At 36.5% G+C, this 17,164-nt stretch overlaps 1 protein-coding gene across 1 annotated transcript in view; it reads left to right on the forward strand.

Moving 5' to 3' along the window:
• Window positions 1-17,164, forward strand: part of LOC111143285 (zyg-11 family member B, cell cycle regulator) — an 89,034-nt gene that overhangs the window by 46,018 nt on the left and 25,852 nt on the right. Inside the window, exons 6-13 of the mRNA XM_022496924.1 lie at window positions 567-631; window positions 4,731-4,830; window positions 5,091-5,141; window positions 7,763-7,924; window positions 8,030-8,077; window positions 13,636-13,833; window positions 13,959-14,011; window positions 15,335-15,432. Coding sequence (XP_022352632.1) covers window positions 567-631; window positions 4,731-4,830; window positions 5,091-5,141; window positions 7,763-7,924; window positions 8,030-8,077; window positions 13,636-13,833; window positions 13,959-14,011; window positions 15,335-15,432 — 775 coding nt within the window. The remainder of the gene's footprint in view (window positions 1-566; window positions 632-4,730; window positions 4,831-5,090; window positions 5,142-7,762; window positions 7,925-8,029; window positions 8,078-13,635; window positions 13,834-13,958; window positions 14,012-15,334; window positions 15,433-17,164) is intronic.

Consider the following 17,164-nt stretch of genomic DNA (forward strand, 5'->3'; position numbering starts at 1 on the left):
CTTTAAGCTTTGTTTTTTTGGTTTTTGGTTTTTTCCAGATTGATTTATTTATTTTAGAGAATGAGCACACATGCGTGCAAGCATGGGGAGGAACAGAGGGAGAAGGAGAGAATCCTCAAGCAGACTCCCCACTGACAGAGCCCATTGTGGGACTCAGTCCTAGGACCCTGAGATTTTGACCTGAGCTGAAATCAAGAGCTGGCCACTTAACCAACTGGGCCACCCAGGCACCCCTAGGCTTTGGTTTTTATGGCCTCTGGAATCCAGGTGGTTAGAGGACAAAGCAGGACCCACCCAAAGGCCACCAGAAGGAAGGGAGATTAGCTGATATTAATTCTATTTATTATCCTACCTCATCTCATGGAAAAGACAAAGAATATGCACAAGTGAACTCACCTGGGTTCTGTGGAAGTCAATCTTTCAAAAGCAGGGAGGCAGAACAGAAGTTGTAAGAAATCATTGGTGTTTCATCAGTGATCTTCCTTTTTTTGTAGAGGCTACACCTAGTTAAAAAATAACAAAGCAATATTTTATTGAGGAATTTCTTTCTCCCTTTGGTTCTTTAGTTACAGAAGAATTGCCTCCTTTCACTTTGCAGTGACCGGATCCTTCAAGATGTTCCATTCAACAGGCAAGTGTTAGCCCTAGAACTTAAAATGGGCCAAAACGGAATTTTAGAACTCTGTCTTGGGCCATTTCTTGCCAGTTGGCATATCCTTCGTGTATAGTTAATCAAGTGAATGGGATTCTGCATTATCCTATAGAATGCTAACTCTACTTTCTCTGATGTAGTGCTTTGACATTCCTGTTAGCAGATTGGCCTCTGTTTTCATAGTCCTTTGCTTAAAAATTTATATTATGGTTTTTAGAATATTCATACAATATTGTAGGCTGAAGAAACTGAGGCATGGAGACTCAGTGTCTTGCCCATGATTTTGTGTCTAGTAACTGCAAGGCTAGAAAGACTCAAGTCTTCTAGTTTTAGGTCATGTTCTTTTCTCTGTATCATACCTCTTATTATTATTATTTGATACTGAATTCAAGAAGAAACTTTTTAAATAGAGGTTAAGGGAGGTTATATAGCTGGATTCAAGTAACTTAAAAAGTGTTTTCCCTTGTTTTCTAAGATGTGATTTGAGAGCTAAAAAGGATTTTTTGTCATCTTACTATTTTAAATACAATTTTTACAGATGGTATTGAAAAAGAAAATATACTTATGATTTAATGAGAAGTATATTTCTCAAGCAGCAATTTTACTGTGATTTATTTGTGTAACAGTACTGGCACAGCTGAGGAATGAGATGTTCCATTTACTATTTCAAATAGTTTGGACAAAAATATAACTACATATATCTCATGTAGGTTACTAATTTTATTTTATAAATACTGAACATCTGTACTGATTACATGAAGTCATATGTAAGAAAGACATAGTCACTTTCCTTTTTCTTTTCTTTCTTTTTTTTTTTTAAACATAATCACTTTCCTAAAGAAAATTGTCAACTAATCCAGGGGTTGACAAACCTCTTTTAAAGGGCTAGCCAATAATATTTTGGGCTCATTAGCCATAGGGTCTCTGTTGCAGCTACTTAATTCTGCCATTGTACTTCCTAAAGCAGTTGAAGATGATACATAAACAAATGGTTTTACTATGTTCCAATAAAACTTCAGAAAATAGCCAGCTGGACCTATGGCTATAAAATCACTATATGTAGGCTATCGTTTACTTACCTCTGATCTAGCCAATACACTGCTAGATTTGAGCTTCTTTGTGGTCAGAGACTGTGATTGGTTAATCTCTTTGTCTCTAGTGCTTAAGTGGATGTTTGATGGATGAATGAATGCAAAATGAGTATGACAGAAGACAGAATTTTTCATAGAAGAAGATGACAGAATGCATTGGGCCCCCCAACGAGGAGGGAAAGATTTCATCTGATTGGTGATCATTAAAGATTTCATGTTAGTGATGGCATTTGAGATAATAAAGATAATTGATGGCATTTGAGATAAAAAGATAATGACTAACCTGTATAAAGCAATTCCTGTTGCCAAGCACTGTGCTGAGTGTTTTACATATGCTTATTCAGCCCATAAAAAAGTGCTGTGAAATTGTTATTCTTATAATTTTCATTTTATAGATGAAGAAACATAGGCACAGAGAGGTTTAGTAACTTTCTCAAGGTGATAAGATAGCAAGTAGCAGAATTTAGATTTAAATCCAGAATGACTTCAGAACCTCTACTTTTTACATCCATGCTATATTGCTTTGAAGATGAGAGAAGGTTGGATTGATTGTTTTATGTCATGGGAACTGCACAAATACAGGTACAGAGGAAGTTAGTAATAATATTAGAAAAAATAACCTTTATCAAAAGCTTGGTTGTGCTAAGTTCTGTACTAAGTCTTAAGTTTTATGTGTAATATTATTTAATCCTCACAACAATCCTATTGAATAGATCTTATTATTTTACAGATGAGAAAATTGAAGTTCAGAAAGATTAAGGAAATTGCCCCAGGTTCCCAAAGTTAGTAAGTGGTAGAAGTAATATTTGAAACCGGGCTGACTCCAGAATGTGTGATTTTCTTAACAACTTTCCTGCATTGCTTCATGTGATAAAATAATATATTTTTTTATTATCAGCAACATTAGGTAGAACTAGAATTTAAACTCCAAAATACAAGAAGCAGGGGTGCCTGGGTGGCTCAGTGGGTTAAAGCCTCTGCCTTCAGCTCAGGTCATGATCCCAGAGTTCTGGGATCGAGCCCCGCATCGGGCTCTCTGCTCCGCAGGGAGCCTGCTTCCTCCTCTCTCTCTCTGCCTGCCTCTCTGCCTACTTGTGATCTCTGTCAAATAAATAAATAAAATAGTAAAAAAAAACAAAACAAAATACAAGAAGCATCAGAATCTGTGCTCTTAACTATAAGGCTATCTTAATCGCAATTGTGGGCATGTTTGGGGACTAATGAGCAGTCCATTTTGCAATAAGCATTGGGTAGGCAGGAAAAAAGATTTGAAAGTATGGGCCCATTGTTAGAGTCCAGAAATATTGTGAGTACAGGAATTACATCATACCTAAGTTCTCTGACAGATTTATGTATTACCAATATGTAGGCACAAATTGAAGGGAAAACAATGGAGGCATAATGACCCATTAGAAATCTACTGTAAAAGAATCCAAGATGGCCTTGGGAATAGAAAGGAGGTAACAGTGAATTTGAAGGAATTCGCAGAGGAGTAATTTTATCTATATAATTCAGACAACATGTATTAAACATCCATGTGTGAAGCTCTGTATTGGGTTCTTGGTATAAAGGGCTGAATAGTTTACAGTCCTTTACCTCAAGGAACCAATGGGCCAATGGAGGATTCATGTGAAGCTGCAGATAATCACTCTGACAGAGTTATAAACAAATGGTTGTTTTGTTACAACTCTGATAGAGTTACAAACAGATGCTAAGGAGCAGTAATAAAGCAATGATAAACGTGTCAAGGAAAACTCAGCACAAGTGATATTTGAGCCAGGTCTTGAAAGATGAAATTATAGGTATATTCCTTGGTGTCATCCTGATTTCTCTCCTTATGTCACACCCCACATTCAGTCCTTTGACAAATCCAGCTATTTTCCAAATATATCATGAATTCAACCATTTCTCATCACTTCCATTTCTACCTCTTGGACTAGACTAAAAGTGATTTCTCTCCAAAATTATTATGGTAGCCTCTGAACTGCTCTCTTTGCTTCTTTATTTGCTTGTTGAAGTTTATTTTAAACTCAGCTAATAGAATAATCCTATTAAAAACATAAGTCAGTTCATGTCGTATCTCTCCTCAGAATCTTTCTGTGGTTTCCTGTCTCACTCCGGAGTAAAAGCTAATTCTTTACAAAGACCTTATGATCTGGCACTCCTGTTACCTCTGACCTCTTGTCTCAGTACTACTCTTGTTCTCACTGCTCTAGCTCTCACTGGCTTCGATGGTATCTCTCAAAACCTCCAGGCATATTCCCAATGCAAAGTCGTTGTGTCTCCTACCCTCTGCCTAGGATACTTTTCCCCTAGATATCCACACAGCCAGCTTTCTTACTTCCTCAAAAGTTTCAGTGAGGCCTTTCCTAATAGCCTTACCTAAATCAACATTTCATATCCTCCCTTTACCTGCTTAATTTTTTTTTCTCTACAGTACATGTCACATATTTTACTTACCTATTTATCATCTATCTTCCACACTACAGTGTAAGCTCTATGAGAGTAGAGATATTTTTCTATTTTGTTTACTACTCTGTCTCCAGCACCAGGAACAGTATCTGGCACAAACCAGGGGCTCAGTAAATGCTTGTGAATGAATAAATGAATATTTCTGTTGTGCTAGATGCTGTAAGGACCCAGAAAATAGTACAGTGTAGAAATTACTACAGGATAGAAATATGTTATAATTCTAGAAGATAAGTATCAGATGGTTTTGGTCATATTTCCCAAACTCTTGTTTCTTTACAAAGTGTTGTTAGAATTAACAGCTAGAAAAAAATTTAAATATTAAAAAAAAAAAAAAAAGAATTAACAGTTAGGCACCATTTCCAAAACACTCAAGTATAATTATTCTGTTATCAGTTAAGAAGAATTTTCCCATTCTTTCTCACCTACCTGAATTGTAGCATCATTTCCCAGCTAGAACTCTGAAACTGCCTGCACCTCCAAAATTCATTCATGGAAAATCCTTTGTGTGTTTTCAGGTTTGAAGCAGCCAAGCTTGTCATGCAGTGGCTGTGCAACCATGAAGATCAAAACATGCAAAGAATGGCTGTTGCTATCATTTCCATCCTGGCTGCCAAGGTATCTGAACTCCCATTATTGAACAGTTTTCTGTAGGAAGCTGTTTCCCGTTGCAGTTACTATTTTCTCCAAAATCTATGTGCCAGAAAAGTTAGTAAGTCTCTTTGCCAGCCTGTTTATTCAGGCTACATTCAGTATTGCAGAATTCCATGTTGAGCAGAGATTTTAGTCTGACCTTTGAATCCTGTTGCCGTGAATGATATTAAACTCACACTAGTGAGTTTTTGGACTGACTTACTTTGTCTTCTGCTTGCTTGCAGCTTTCGACAGAACAAACTGCGCAGCTTGGTGCTGAGCTCTTCATTGTCAGGGTAAGTCTATTATCTCCTCTGTGCAGACCACTAGATAGTCTTCATTTTCAGGCAGTGTTGTGTATCTTCTGACATTTTATATTTCAAAACATTATTTTTGTTACTTCTAACTGGATGTATTCATTTATTTTTATAGAAGCAGCTTTATTCCTCAACAGAGATGGAAAGAGCCCTGAACTAGGAATCAGATGACCTAGGATCTAACTGTAAAATCAGTTTGTGAACTTAGATTTTGCGAACCATTGGGGCCTAAATAAACCTTAAGATCGTATCTAGACCTAAAATTCTATTATTTTGTTATTTATGAAGAAAATGTAGAGGCCTTTGTGCTAGATGCTTTGGGGGAAAAGATAATTTAAATAACAGACAAATGATTTTGATTTCTCAGTTAAGGAGATGATACAATGAATAGCGAAAAGTTAAAAAGCTTTAAAGAGAGTAAATATAAACAGTGTCCTAGGGAGGACTGGAGGAAAAAGTCTACTCTTTCCTTTTCTTGCTACAATCCTGGTTTGAGGTGTTTAAACAATAATGGTAGATGGAAAAGTCAAATGAAAGACTCTCCTTTTTTTTTTTCTTTTTAAGATTTTATTTTTAAGTAATCTCTACACCCAGCACGGGGCTGGGTGTAGAAAGTCGCACTTTCCACCGACTGAGCCAGCCAGGTACTCCAAAAGGCTCTCTTTTTCTGTGATTTACGTATTATGTATGTAATGAGAAAGTCATTCCTTTGATAAATATATGTAGAGAACTTATCATGTACCTAGCTCCTTGCTAGATGTTAGGGATTCACATTGAATTATATCTATAATTTCTGTCCATAAGAAGTACTAGAGAAAATAGCTATGTAGACGTGGTTGTAATACAGTCTAATACATGTAATAATAGCAATAGGAATGAAAAGAGTAATATAAAGAAAGGAGAAAGCTGTGATGGTATAATAGAGTAGGAATTCTGGAGTTGACATATCTGGGTTTATTCCCAGTTCTGTCACTTAACTAGCTTGGGCCGTCACATAAATTTACTTAGAGGTGATGAACTACTTTGTACAGTTACTATGAAGATTAAATGAAAAGAAAAATAAGGGGCGCCTGGGTGGCTCAGTGGGTTAAGCCGCTGCCTTCGGCTCAGGTCATGATCCCAGGTCCTGGGTTCGAGCCCCACATCGGGCTTTCTGCTCAGCGGGGAGCCTGCTTCCTCCTCTCTCTCTGCCTGCCTCTCTGCTTACTTGTGATTTCTCTCTGTCAAATAAATAAATAAAATCTTAAAAAAAAAAAGAAAAGGAAAATAAGATTAATTTAAGGGGAGGCGCCTGGCTGGCTCAGTTGGTAGAGCATGCAATGCTTGATCTCAGGTCGTGAGTTCAAGCCCTACATTGGGCATGGAGCTTACTTTAAAAAAAAATTTTTTTTTATTTGAAGTAATATATGCTAAGTGCTTTGCACAAAATAAATACATGTTAGATAAGAAGGGATGCTGATTTTATTTATTTTTTACTATTTTCAGGGATGACACTTTAGTTTTAAATATGGCTTTTCATTGTTATACATGTGTTTCAGTAGTTTTGGTTGGAGATACATTCAAAGATTTTAAGGAAGTAATTCACTTATATGCTTTGGGGGAAAATTAAACTTAGTTTAAGCAGGAATTAGTAGCAGTAGTAGTGGTAGTAGTGATGATGACTAGCCTTTATTTAATCTCTTGATTATCACCCACAATTTACAGATGAGGAAACAAAGGAATAAATTGCCAAACAAGGTTACACAGATGCAGATTCTAGTGCCACGTTCTTAGCCACTTAATGTTTATTAATTCCCCTGAGATGATTTTACTTCTAAAAAATTTTTTTCCTGAACTGTGTGTAACTTTAGATATTTTCTTGTATCTGTTTGAGCAGAGCTCCCTTTTACCCCCAAAACTATAATCAAAAAATGGAATTATGGATGCCTTATCTAGGTCTCAAAACATTTATCTTTAAGACTTAAATTTCTTGGGTTATGGCTATGACAGAAATAATTTACAAATGGAATTTCAAAGCTATTATCTTATTCAATTCCAGTATAGACTTTGATTCTCTTACTATTGCATGTAATTTGTTTGTTCTTTTTTTCCTTAAGGAAGACTTGGATTTCGATAGAATTAGGTCTTCCAACTCTTATTTTCTCTTACTAAGTTGACTATGATCAAATTACTTAATATTTCTCAGGCTACATTTCCTCTCCTGAATAACAATACTATAATATAGGATATAATTTGCTGATACTTAATAAATGTTAGCTTCCTTTCCCCTTCTCCACCTCTACTTTTCTTATCCCAGGATCTAAATGTTGTGACTAATTGGGTAAGATAGTTTTCCTAAGCTTTAAATGGTTTGCTTTTTATTTTATTTACAGGGTACTAGATTATAGGTATCATCAGAATAATAAAATATTTTTGAAGATCCTGTACTTTTTTTTGTTGAAGGAAAAAGCCTGACCAAAGAAGATGTTTGTTGTACTTTTAAAAAACTTTTATAGGAAATGTTTTAAGCCACGAGACCAATCTTCATGACTTGTGATTACCACCACTAATTACAATAACAGTTTTGTGATGAGAAATTCATTCTATTATCTTTCTTTCAGCAACTTCTTCAAATAGTGAAGCAGAAAACCAATCAAAATTCAGTGGACACTACTTTGAAGTTTACTTTGAGTGCACTTTGGAACCTCACAGATGAATCTCCAACCACTTGCAGACATTTTATTGAAAACCAAGGGTTAGAACTCTTCATGCGGGTTCTAGAGGTTAGAATGGGAATTTAGCCTATAGTTTTGACATTGATTGATTTTAAGTATTCATTTATTATATTTGGTTATTTAGGTAGTTACAGGTTTCTCTTTTTTTTACAGTCTTTCCCAACTGAGTCATCCATTCAACAGAAAGTCCTAGGACTTTTGGTAAGATAAAAACATATAAACATTTCCTGCTAAATTCCAAGCTGTAATCAGTTATTTTCCTTCTGAGGTAGTACGTTGAAAAATGCTTCTCAGGGTGCCTGGGTGGCACGGCTGGTTAAGTGACTGACTCTTGATTTCTTGGTTTCCACTCAGGTTATGATCTCAGGGTTGCAAGATTGAACCTCACGTAGATTTCCATGCTCAGCTCAGAGTCTGCTTAGGTTTCTTTTCTCCCTCTCCCTTTGCCCCTTGTGTTCTCCGCCATCCTGCCCTGGCACACTCTCTCTCTCAAATAAATAAATCTCAAAAAAAAAAAAGGGAAAAAATTTTTCTGTGTTTGTAAACACCTAATGACATTAGAAAATATATACAATATAATAAAGTGAGAAAAGCAGGCTATAAACAACGTATATATATATTAAGATTTTCACCACATCAGGGGCACCTGGGTGGTTCAGTTGTTACGCGTCTGCCTTCGGCTCAGGTTGAGCCCTGCATCGGGGTCCCTGCATAGGGCTCCCTGCTCAGCAGGAAGCCTGCTTCTCCCTCTCCACTCTCCCTGCTTGTGTTCCCTTTCTCACTCTGTCTTTCTCTGTCAAATAAATAAATAAAATCTTTAAAAATAAAAGGATTTTCACCACATTAAAAGGAAAAACATAAGTTACATACTTTATTATATATGGTTTGGTATAGTATAGAGCTTCACTGTGAGCAATTTTACTTTTATAATCAGAAAAAAAGTTTCATGAAAAAATATCACTAACTGGGGCACCTGAGTACCTCAGGTGGTTAGGCATCAGATTCTTGATTTTGGCTCAGGTCATGATCTCAGGGTTTTGGGATCAAGCTCCATGTCTGGCTCTACACTTGGCAAGGAGTCTGCTTGGGATTCTCTCTCTCCCTCTCCTTCTGGCCCTTATCCCGCTCACACGCCATCTAAATAAATAAATAAATAAATCTTTTTTCAAATGTCAGTAATGTAAGTGTTCTTACATGCTATGTTTGGTAATCAATAATCAGTACTTAAAAGACTGCTAAACAAATTAGACATTCCCTAAATATATTAGATATAGACTAGGATTTTGAGGCAATGGTGAAGGAGCAAATGTTTATTATGTTTAATCACTGCAACAGGAGAAGTGCCTATATGGTGAAAGCTATTTTAGAGCAGACCTCTTCTCTTAAGAAATTAGATAATAGGAGGCATAGATGAGGGGGTAAAAAAAAGTTATAGATTAGTGTTTGTTTTACAGATGCACGACTATGAGATACTAAACAATGAGATATGGATTATTGGGAAAGGTCACATTTAAAGAAGACCTATCTGTTCACTATAGTTTTAGTTTTTTATAAAGTAGAAAATGTAAAAAGACCCAAAGGCCCTGAAATAGGGAAGTGTTAAGCAGATTATAGTTTTTGATTGTTTTATTCAGGGTTCATAGGATTATTAGATACAGAAGTTGCTTCACATCACCATAAGAAGAAAAGTAGAACTTATTTTAAATACTTAGAAAGCTTTTGTAGAGCTTTAAAAATGCTTTTCTAAGCAATTTTTTTGTGGGCAGAGAACATACCTTGATTTGAGTCCTTTGGAATTTATTGAGACCTGTGTATGGCCCACAATATGTTCTATTTTGGTAAATGTTTCATGTGCACTTGAGAAGAATGTGTATTTTGCTGTTCTTGGTATAATGTCCTATAAATGTCGGTCAGTCTAATTGGTTGTTATTGTTCAAGTATTCTTATTGATTTTCTGACTGCTTGTTCCAGCAATTACTGATAGGAGTTTTGAAATCTTCAACTATAATTGTTGATTTATCTATTTCTTCTCACAGTTATATCAGTTTTTGCTTCATGTATTTTGGAGGTCTGTTATTAGGTTCATAAGCTGTTAAAATTGTTATGCCTTCCATTTGACCCCTTCTCATTATAAAATGACTTTCTTTCGGCGCCTGGGTATCTCAGTGGGTTAAGCCTCTGCCTTCGGCTCAAGTCATGATCTCAGAGTCCTGGGATCGAACCCCGCATGGGGCTCTCTGCTCAGCAGGGAGCCTGCTTCCCCCTCTCTCTCTGCCTGCTTCTCTGCCTACTTCTCTACTACAGTGATCTCTCTCTGTCTGTCAAATAAATAAATAAAACCTTAAAAAAAATTTTTTTTTTATCATTTCCTGCCCTCAATCAGTTTCAGTTATTTCAGATAGGAGAGTAACTCTGGCCCCTTTTTACTTCATTTTGTCCAGAAGTATGTGTCCTCATCAATCTTCCATCAAATAGAATTAAAAGTGAGAAATGTGTCTTTTATATTTACCCACATATTTCTCATACTACTCTTTACATATCTTTTAGTGTAGGTATGGTAGCAATGAATTTTCACTCAGGTTTTGTTTGTATGAAAAAGAATCTTGCTTTTACTTTCAAAAGTTACATTTCTTAAAAAAAATTAAATTTCTGCTGATTATTGAGTTAAAATGGATATTTTTTTCTGTTCGATTTTTGGGTTTATAATTTTCATCAAACTTGGAAAAATTTTGGCTGTTATATCTTTAAGTACACACACGCACGGGGCGCCTGGGTGGCTCAGTCGGTTAAAGCCTCTGCCTTCGGCTCGGGTCATGATCCCAGGGTCCTGGGATCGAGCTCCGCGTCGGGCTCTCTGCCTGACGGGGAGCCTGCTTCCTCCTCTCTCTCTGCCTGCCTCTCTGCCTACTTGTGATCTCTGTTTGTCAAATAAATAAATAAAATCTTAAAAAAAAAAAAAGAATTAAAAAAAAAAAGTACACACACGCACACACACATATATATACACACACACACACACCTTTTTTTTTTTTTTTTTTTGGTACCTTCTCTCCTCTCTCTTTCTGGGATTCCAGTTATAAGTATGTGAGATTGCTTACTATTATCTCATAGGTCACAAAGTAATCTATTGGCTTTTCTCCCAAGGTTTGTTGTTGTTTTTTCTTTATCTGCTTTTGCTTGGATGTTTCCTCTTGCTGTTTTTTAGTTCACAAGGGGTTTTTTTCCTCCCAACATCTCATCTGCTGCTAATTTCACCTGGTATATTTTTCATTTCAGAGATATATATATATGTGTGTGTGTGTGTATATGTATATATAAATACTTTTTATTTCTAGAAGTTACATTTAAATCTTTGTATAGCTTCATTTTCTCTCTTCAGGTTTATGTTTTCCTTTCATCCTGAGTCATATTTATAACATTTATAGTAGCTATTTTAAGTCTTTGTATGCTAATTCTATTATCCCTGTCATTTCTGAGTCCATTTTAGTAACTGATTTTTTTTCTCTTGGTTTTAGATCATATTTTCATGACTCTTTGTATGCCTGGTAATTTTTGGCTAGATGCCAGTCATTGTGGAATTTACATTGATTTTTGCTGGATTTTATTGTTTTTCTTTAAAGAGTTTTAGATTTTGTTCTTACAGTTGAGCTACTCACAGATCAAGTTGTTCCTTTCAAAGCTTATTTATTTGCTTTATTATAGTGGCTTCAGATTAGACTTCATCCAGGGACTGATACATAATTTAGCTCCACTCCTGTGCAATACTCTGTTTATTATGTGATGTCTTCACTCTGCCTGGTGGGAACGTGTACTCTTCCTAACCCTCTGTGATACGGGGATGTGTTCATGTATTGCTTTCTTTCTGGTAGTTCTTTTCCTAGCCTCATGGAGCTTCACTTTGCATCATACTCAGCCAAGCATTTAAGGGGATTCTTCTGCAGGTATATTTCTTTCTTTCTGGAGCTTTATCTTTTCTAGTACTCTGTTCTGCACATTTTTGCTTCCTTGGCCATCTTGATCACTGATCTCTGTTTCCTCAATTCAGCAAAAACTGTTGGATTCTCTTTAGGCTCCCCATACCTGCACAGCAATCCTGGAAACTACCCCATTTGAATATTTTCTCTCCGGTATAGACATTCTTGTATACCTGTTGTCCATTATCAAAAAACAGTTCTCTCATATAGTTTGTCTGGTTTTCTAATAACTTCTTTATGGCAGAAAAGAATGGCCATAATTCTTTTTTTTTTTTTTAAGAACTTTATTTTTGTTTTAAGTAATCTCTACCCCCAACATGGAATTTGAACTTACAACCCCAACATCAAGAGTTGCATGCTCTCCTAACTGAGGCAGACAGGTGTCCCAAGAATGGCCATTGTTCTTTTGATGTTCTGTTTTGCTCTTTCCTTTGTTTTTTGTTTTAATAGTGGTGTCTTTGTTGGGGGGGAGGCATTTGTTTGTTTGTTTTACTTTTTTTATCAGTTACTATCTTACAGTATGAGGTTCAGAGCTATCTACTGTTGTGTTTGATTATTCTTACTTATTATGGACTGTTTTCATTGTCCATTGTAATTTAGCACTGTGATGTGTCATCTTCTCTGGGGCTTTAAGTTCAAAGTGTGTCCTCAGAGGGTCTTTGTTTCTTTCTTTTTTTCTTTCTTTTCTTACTTTTGTCACTATAAAAATGCTATGTAAAAAATGTAAATAGAAGAATATGAAAAACAAAAGTAAAATCCCCCCCAAAAAAGTAAAATGTCTTTACTTTTTAAAAAATTTTGTTTATTCATTGAGACAGAGAAAGCGTGAGCAATGGTGAGGGGCACAGGGAGAGGAAGAAGCAGGGACCCTGACTGACTCAGGGCCCAATCCCAGGACCCCAGAATCATGACCTGACCTGAAGGCAAACACCAACTGAGCCACCTGAAATGTCTTTTCTTATTTAAATGTGTGAGATTAGAGAGGGGTGATGATTAATCATTCATGCTGGTGGAAAATAGATTGTACACATTCTAAAGTTAAACTTGTCTCTTCTATCCTCACTCTTTTTCTTATTGAAGAAGAAAACTTGTTAATCCTTACAAGGTATATGTTTGGACATGATGCCTTTCGCTTTCATTTATTATAGAATGACTTAAGCTAGGGAGTGAATAGTCTCTTAACAATCAAAAGTTCAAGTCTTGGTTCCTAAGAAATGGAATCAACATATTAGGAAGAAAATTACTATTTCATATAGATCAAATGTCAAATGAAGTTTTAAGAATTAGGATTAATCTTCAGAGTAGTAAGTTGGATCTTAGATCTTTTGGAAGATCAACCAGTCTAAACTGGAAACCCATCAGTTGTTTCCCATGTGAACAGAGGTCTTCTTATGTACTGCCTATGGAAGCCTAAGAAGGAACAGAGGGGCAAGCTGGATGGCTCAGTCGTTAAGTGTCTTCCTTCAGCTCAGGTCACGATCCCAGGGTCCTAGAATTGAGCCCCACATCAGGCTCCCTGCTCAGCGGGGAAACCTGCTTCTCCCTTTCCCATTCCCCCTGCTTGTATTGCCTCTCTCACTGTCTTTCTCTCTGTGTCAAATAAATAAATAAAATCTTTTTTTTTAAAAAAGGGACAGAAAGTGTAATGATTTAAACATGTATTGGCATATGTACAAAAGGTGAAGACTGTTATTAAGCCCAGTGAGTTCCTTCTTGGAATGCAAAGGGCTAGTTAGCCATTTATTGTTCATAATACTTTAATTTTTATATCCTCCTTTCTTCCAGAATAATATAGCCGAAGTACAAGAATTGCATTCTGAGTTAATGTGGAAGGATTTTATAGACCACATCAGTAGCCTCTTACATAGTGTTGAAGTGGAAGTCAGTTACTTCGCAGCTGGAATCATTGCCCATTTAATATCTAGAGGTGAACAAGCTTGGACATTGAGCCGTAGCCAGAGGAATTCTCTTCTGGATGATCTGGTAGGGTCGTTTGGTATTTTCTAGAAGCATACAAACAACATTCATAGTAGTTAAACTTTCAGAGGCTCATATTACAATAATGCAGTGTTAAATAAATATTGTGCTCTTTCTTGTGTGTCTTGCAGCATTCAGCTATTTTGAAATGGCCAACTCCGGAGTGTGAGATGGTGGCATACAGGTAATTAGCAAGATAATTAGTATTAAGCTAGTAACCTAGTCATTTTGCTTGCTTAGAGATCATTCCTACTAGGTGTATAATGTATTTTCCCTCAGGCATCTATCTTTTTACTGGTTTTTTAAAAGATCAAAGTATTTTTACTTTTTTCTGCTACATGTCATTCAGTAGTTCTTCCTTCATTCCACATTTATTGAAGACAAGTGCCAAGGACTTTTTCTGTGTGCTTGAAATTCAAAGATGAGTAAGACATTCTGCCTACATACAAGAACCTTACAGCTGGGGTGCCCAAGTGGCACAGTTGGTTGGGTGTTCAGCTCAGGGTTGTGAGTCTGAGCTGCGCAGAGCCAGCATGTAGTCTGCTTGAGATTCTCTCTCCCTCTCCCCCTGCCTCTCCTATTCGTGCTCTCTCTGTCTCAAAAGTAAATAAATCTTAGAAAAAGAAAGGAAAAAAAAGAACCTTACAGTCTACTGAGGAAAAATAAAATGTGAATCAAATATAGTTCACTCGTAAGCTAGTTATATGGATAGGGTTCTATGACATTAAAGATGAGAGTACTTAAATGCACTGGGAAGTGGTAAAATGCTTCCAGAGGAGGTAGATTATGAGCTGAGTTTTGAGAGAAAACTAAGTATGGGCAAAAGATTTTAGGAAGAAGAAATAATGTATTAATGCAGAGAGGTCCAAGACAAGATGACACATTGAAAGAAGTAGCACCAGGTTAGTTTGTGAAACTGTAATAATTTCTTAATTGCATACTGGATGCCTAACTGTTTGTGACAATTAGGTGTCTTGATAGTTAAGTTACTGATTACCAGATATACTCCATATTGCTACATAAGTAATACTATTGCATCTTACTTTTATTCTCTACTTCATAAATGCTGATACTGGCAACATTTTTGATTCCCCCAACTTAATGTTCTGCCTGTGTTGGGGCAGAAGACCTTGAGAAATAGAAAGGCTAATTCCAAACCCTCATGATATTCTACGAGTTAGTTATCAACTGACTCCTCCTTTTCTAAGTTTCCAAACCAAAGTCTTCTATTCTCCAAATGTTTATTTTCAAGACCAAAAGAGTACTTTTGAAAAAAGTATTTCTCTCCATTAGTACCTTATTCTGATCACCTTCCATCTTTTATACCAAAACTTTTATCTGAATACGATCCTTTCTCAAATGGCTAACACAAAGAAAAGGTATATTATAGTTCACTTATATTAGTTTGAAAATAGTAGATGAAATTTCTAGAATGGAAAGCTCAGGAATTATTGCTTTAGAAAATGACACTAGTATAGTATGTAACTTTTTTCTTTTGAAATTTTAGGTCCTTTAATCCATTTTTCCCATTACTTGGCTGTTTTACAACACCAGGAGTCCAGCTGTGGGCAGTTTGGGCCATGCAACATGTCTGCAGCAAGAATCGTATGTACAAAAAAAAACTATGTTTTTCTTTTTTCAGTGAAATTCTCTTTAGACAGGAAAGCCATTTCTACATGGTAAATTGAGTTGAATTTTTTTAAGGACACAGATTTTAAAAGATACAGTATAAGAGAATCTTTAGGGGTGCCTGGCTGGCTTAGTTGGTAAAGCGTATGACTCTCCATCTCAGGATCGTGAGTTCAAGCCCCACGTTGAACAGCGAGATTACTTTAAAAAAAAGACAGAGAGAGAGAGGGACGTTGGGTGGCTCAGTCTGTTAAGTGTCTGCCTTTCCCTCAGGGCTGAGTCCTGCACTGGGCTCCCTGCTTAGCGGGGAGTCTGCTTCTCCCTCTCTTTGCCCCTCCCCCTGCTTATACACTTTCTCTCTCAAATAAATAAATAAAATCATTTAAAAAAAGAGAGGGGTGCCTGGGTGGCTCAGTCAGTTAAGTGTCTGCCTTCAGCTCAGGTCATGATCCCAGGGTCCTAAGATCGAGCCCTACATCAGGCTCTCTGTTTAGCAGGGAGCCTGCTTCCCCCTTTCTCTCTCTGCCTCTCTGCCTACTTGTGGTCTCTGTCTGCCAAATAAATAAATAAATAGAGAGAGAGAGAATCTTAGGTTATAAACTAAATATATTCTTTCAGAATTAGCTTAGTAATACTAGATACTGAATGACAGTGGTAGATGAGGCACTGTTCTGACCTCATGGAGTATGAAGATTAGGAGCCTACAGTGAGTCCATATGCAAAAGCAAAAGTTTTAAGGCAAGCAGTGTTTATGGTTCATTCCAGTTTCTACTCCTTATCCTCACAAAATGCCATTGTTTAATAAGATATTGCTCTCACCACCCATGGTCTCTGGAGAAGCAAGAATTTAGATCAGATTCTGTATTACACTTTTTTGAGGGTTGTGATAAAACTCTTCATTGTTTATTTATTAATAAAAACTCATTCCATAAATGAATTGGAACATTACATAGGAAACACTTTAAGGGGCGCCTGGCTGGCTCAGTGGGTTAAGCCGCTGCCTTCGGCTCAGGTCATGATCTCAGGGTCCTGGGATCGAGCCCCGCATCGGGCTCTCTTCTCAGCAGGGAGCCTGCTTCCTCTCCTCTCTCTCTGCCTGCTTGTGATCTCTCTCTGTCAAATAAATAAATAAAATCTTTAAAAAAAAAAAAAAAGAAAAACACTTTAATAGTAGAAACACTTTGAGTATAAAATATTTGAAATTAAAAATCAGGTTCAAGGAAAAATAATTTTGAAAAGAAATTAAAAACTATAGGGAAAATAATAGAATGTAAATATGTAGACCATCCATGGTGATTCAGGTTCTTTTTGTGACTGGGCTGCAAATCAGCTACATGATTCTCTTTCTGTGTAAGGAGGAAAAACTATTCCATATCCTCATGGGAATCTAAAGCTTTTCTGAGCAATTAACTACAAATTAAATTTCTTTTATAGGATCTCAATAGGGGTGATATTATAAATGGCTTCATATAAGAAACATGAGCGTCTTGTAGGAAATAGCAATAACATTTTATTAGATACTTTCTTATTTTTTTTTTTTTAAGATTTTATTTATTTATTTGACAGAGATCACAAGTAGGCAGAGAGGCAGGCAGAGAAAGAGAGAGGAGGAAGCAGGCTCCCTGCTAAGCAGAGAGCCCGATGTGGGGCTCGATCCCAGGACCCTGGGATCATGACCCGAGCCGAAGGCAGAGGCTTTAACCCACTA

The sequence above is a fragment of the Enhydra lutris genome, unplaced genomic scaffold, assembly GCF_002288905.1.
Source record: "Enhydra lutris kenyoni isolate GAN:26980312 unplaced genomic scaffold, ASM228890v2 scaffoldscaffold9, whole genome shotgun sequence".
Taxonomy (NCBI): domain Eukaryota; kingdom Metazoa; phylum Chordata; class Mammalia; order Carnivora; family Mustelidae; genus Enhydra; species Enhydra lutris.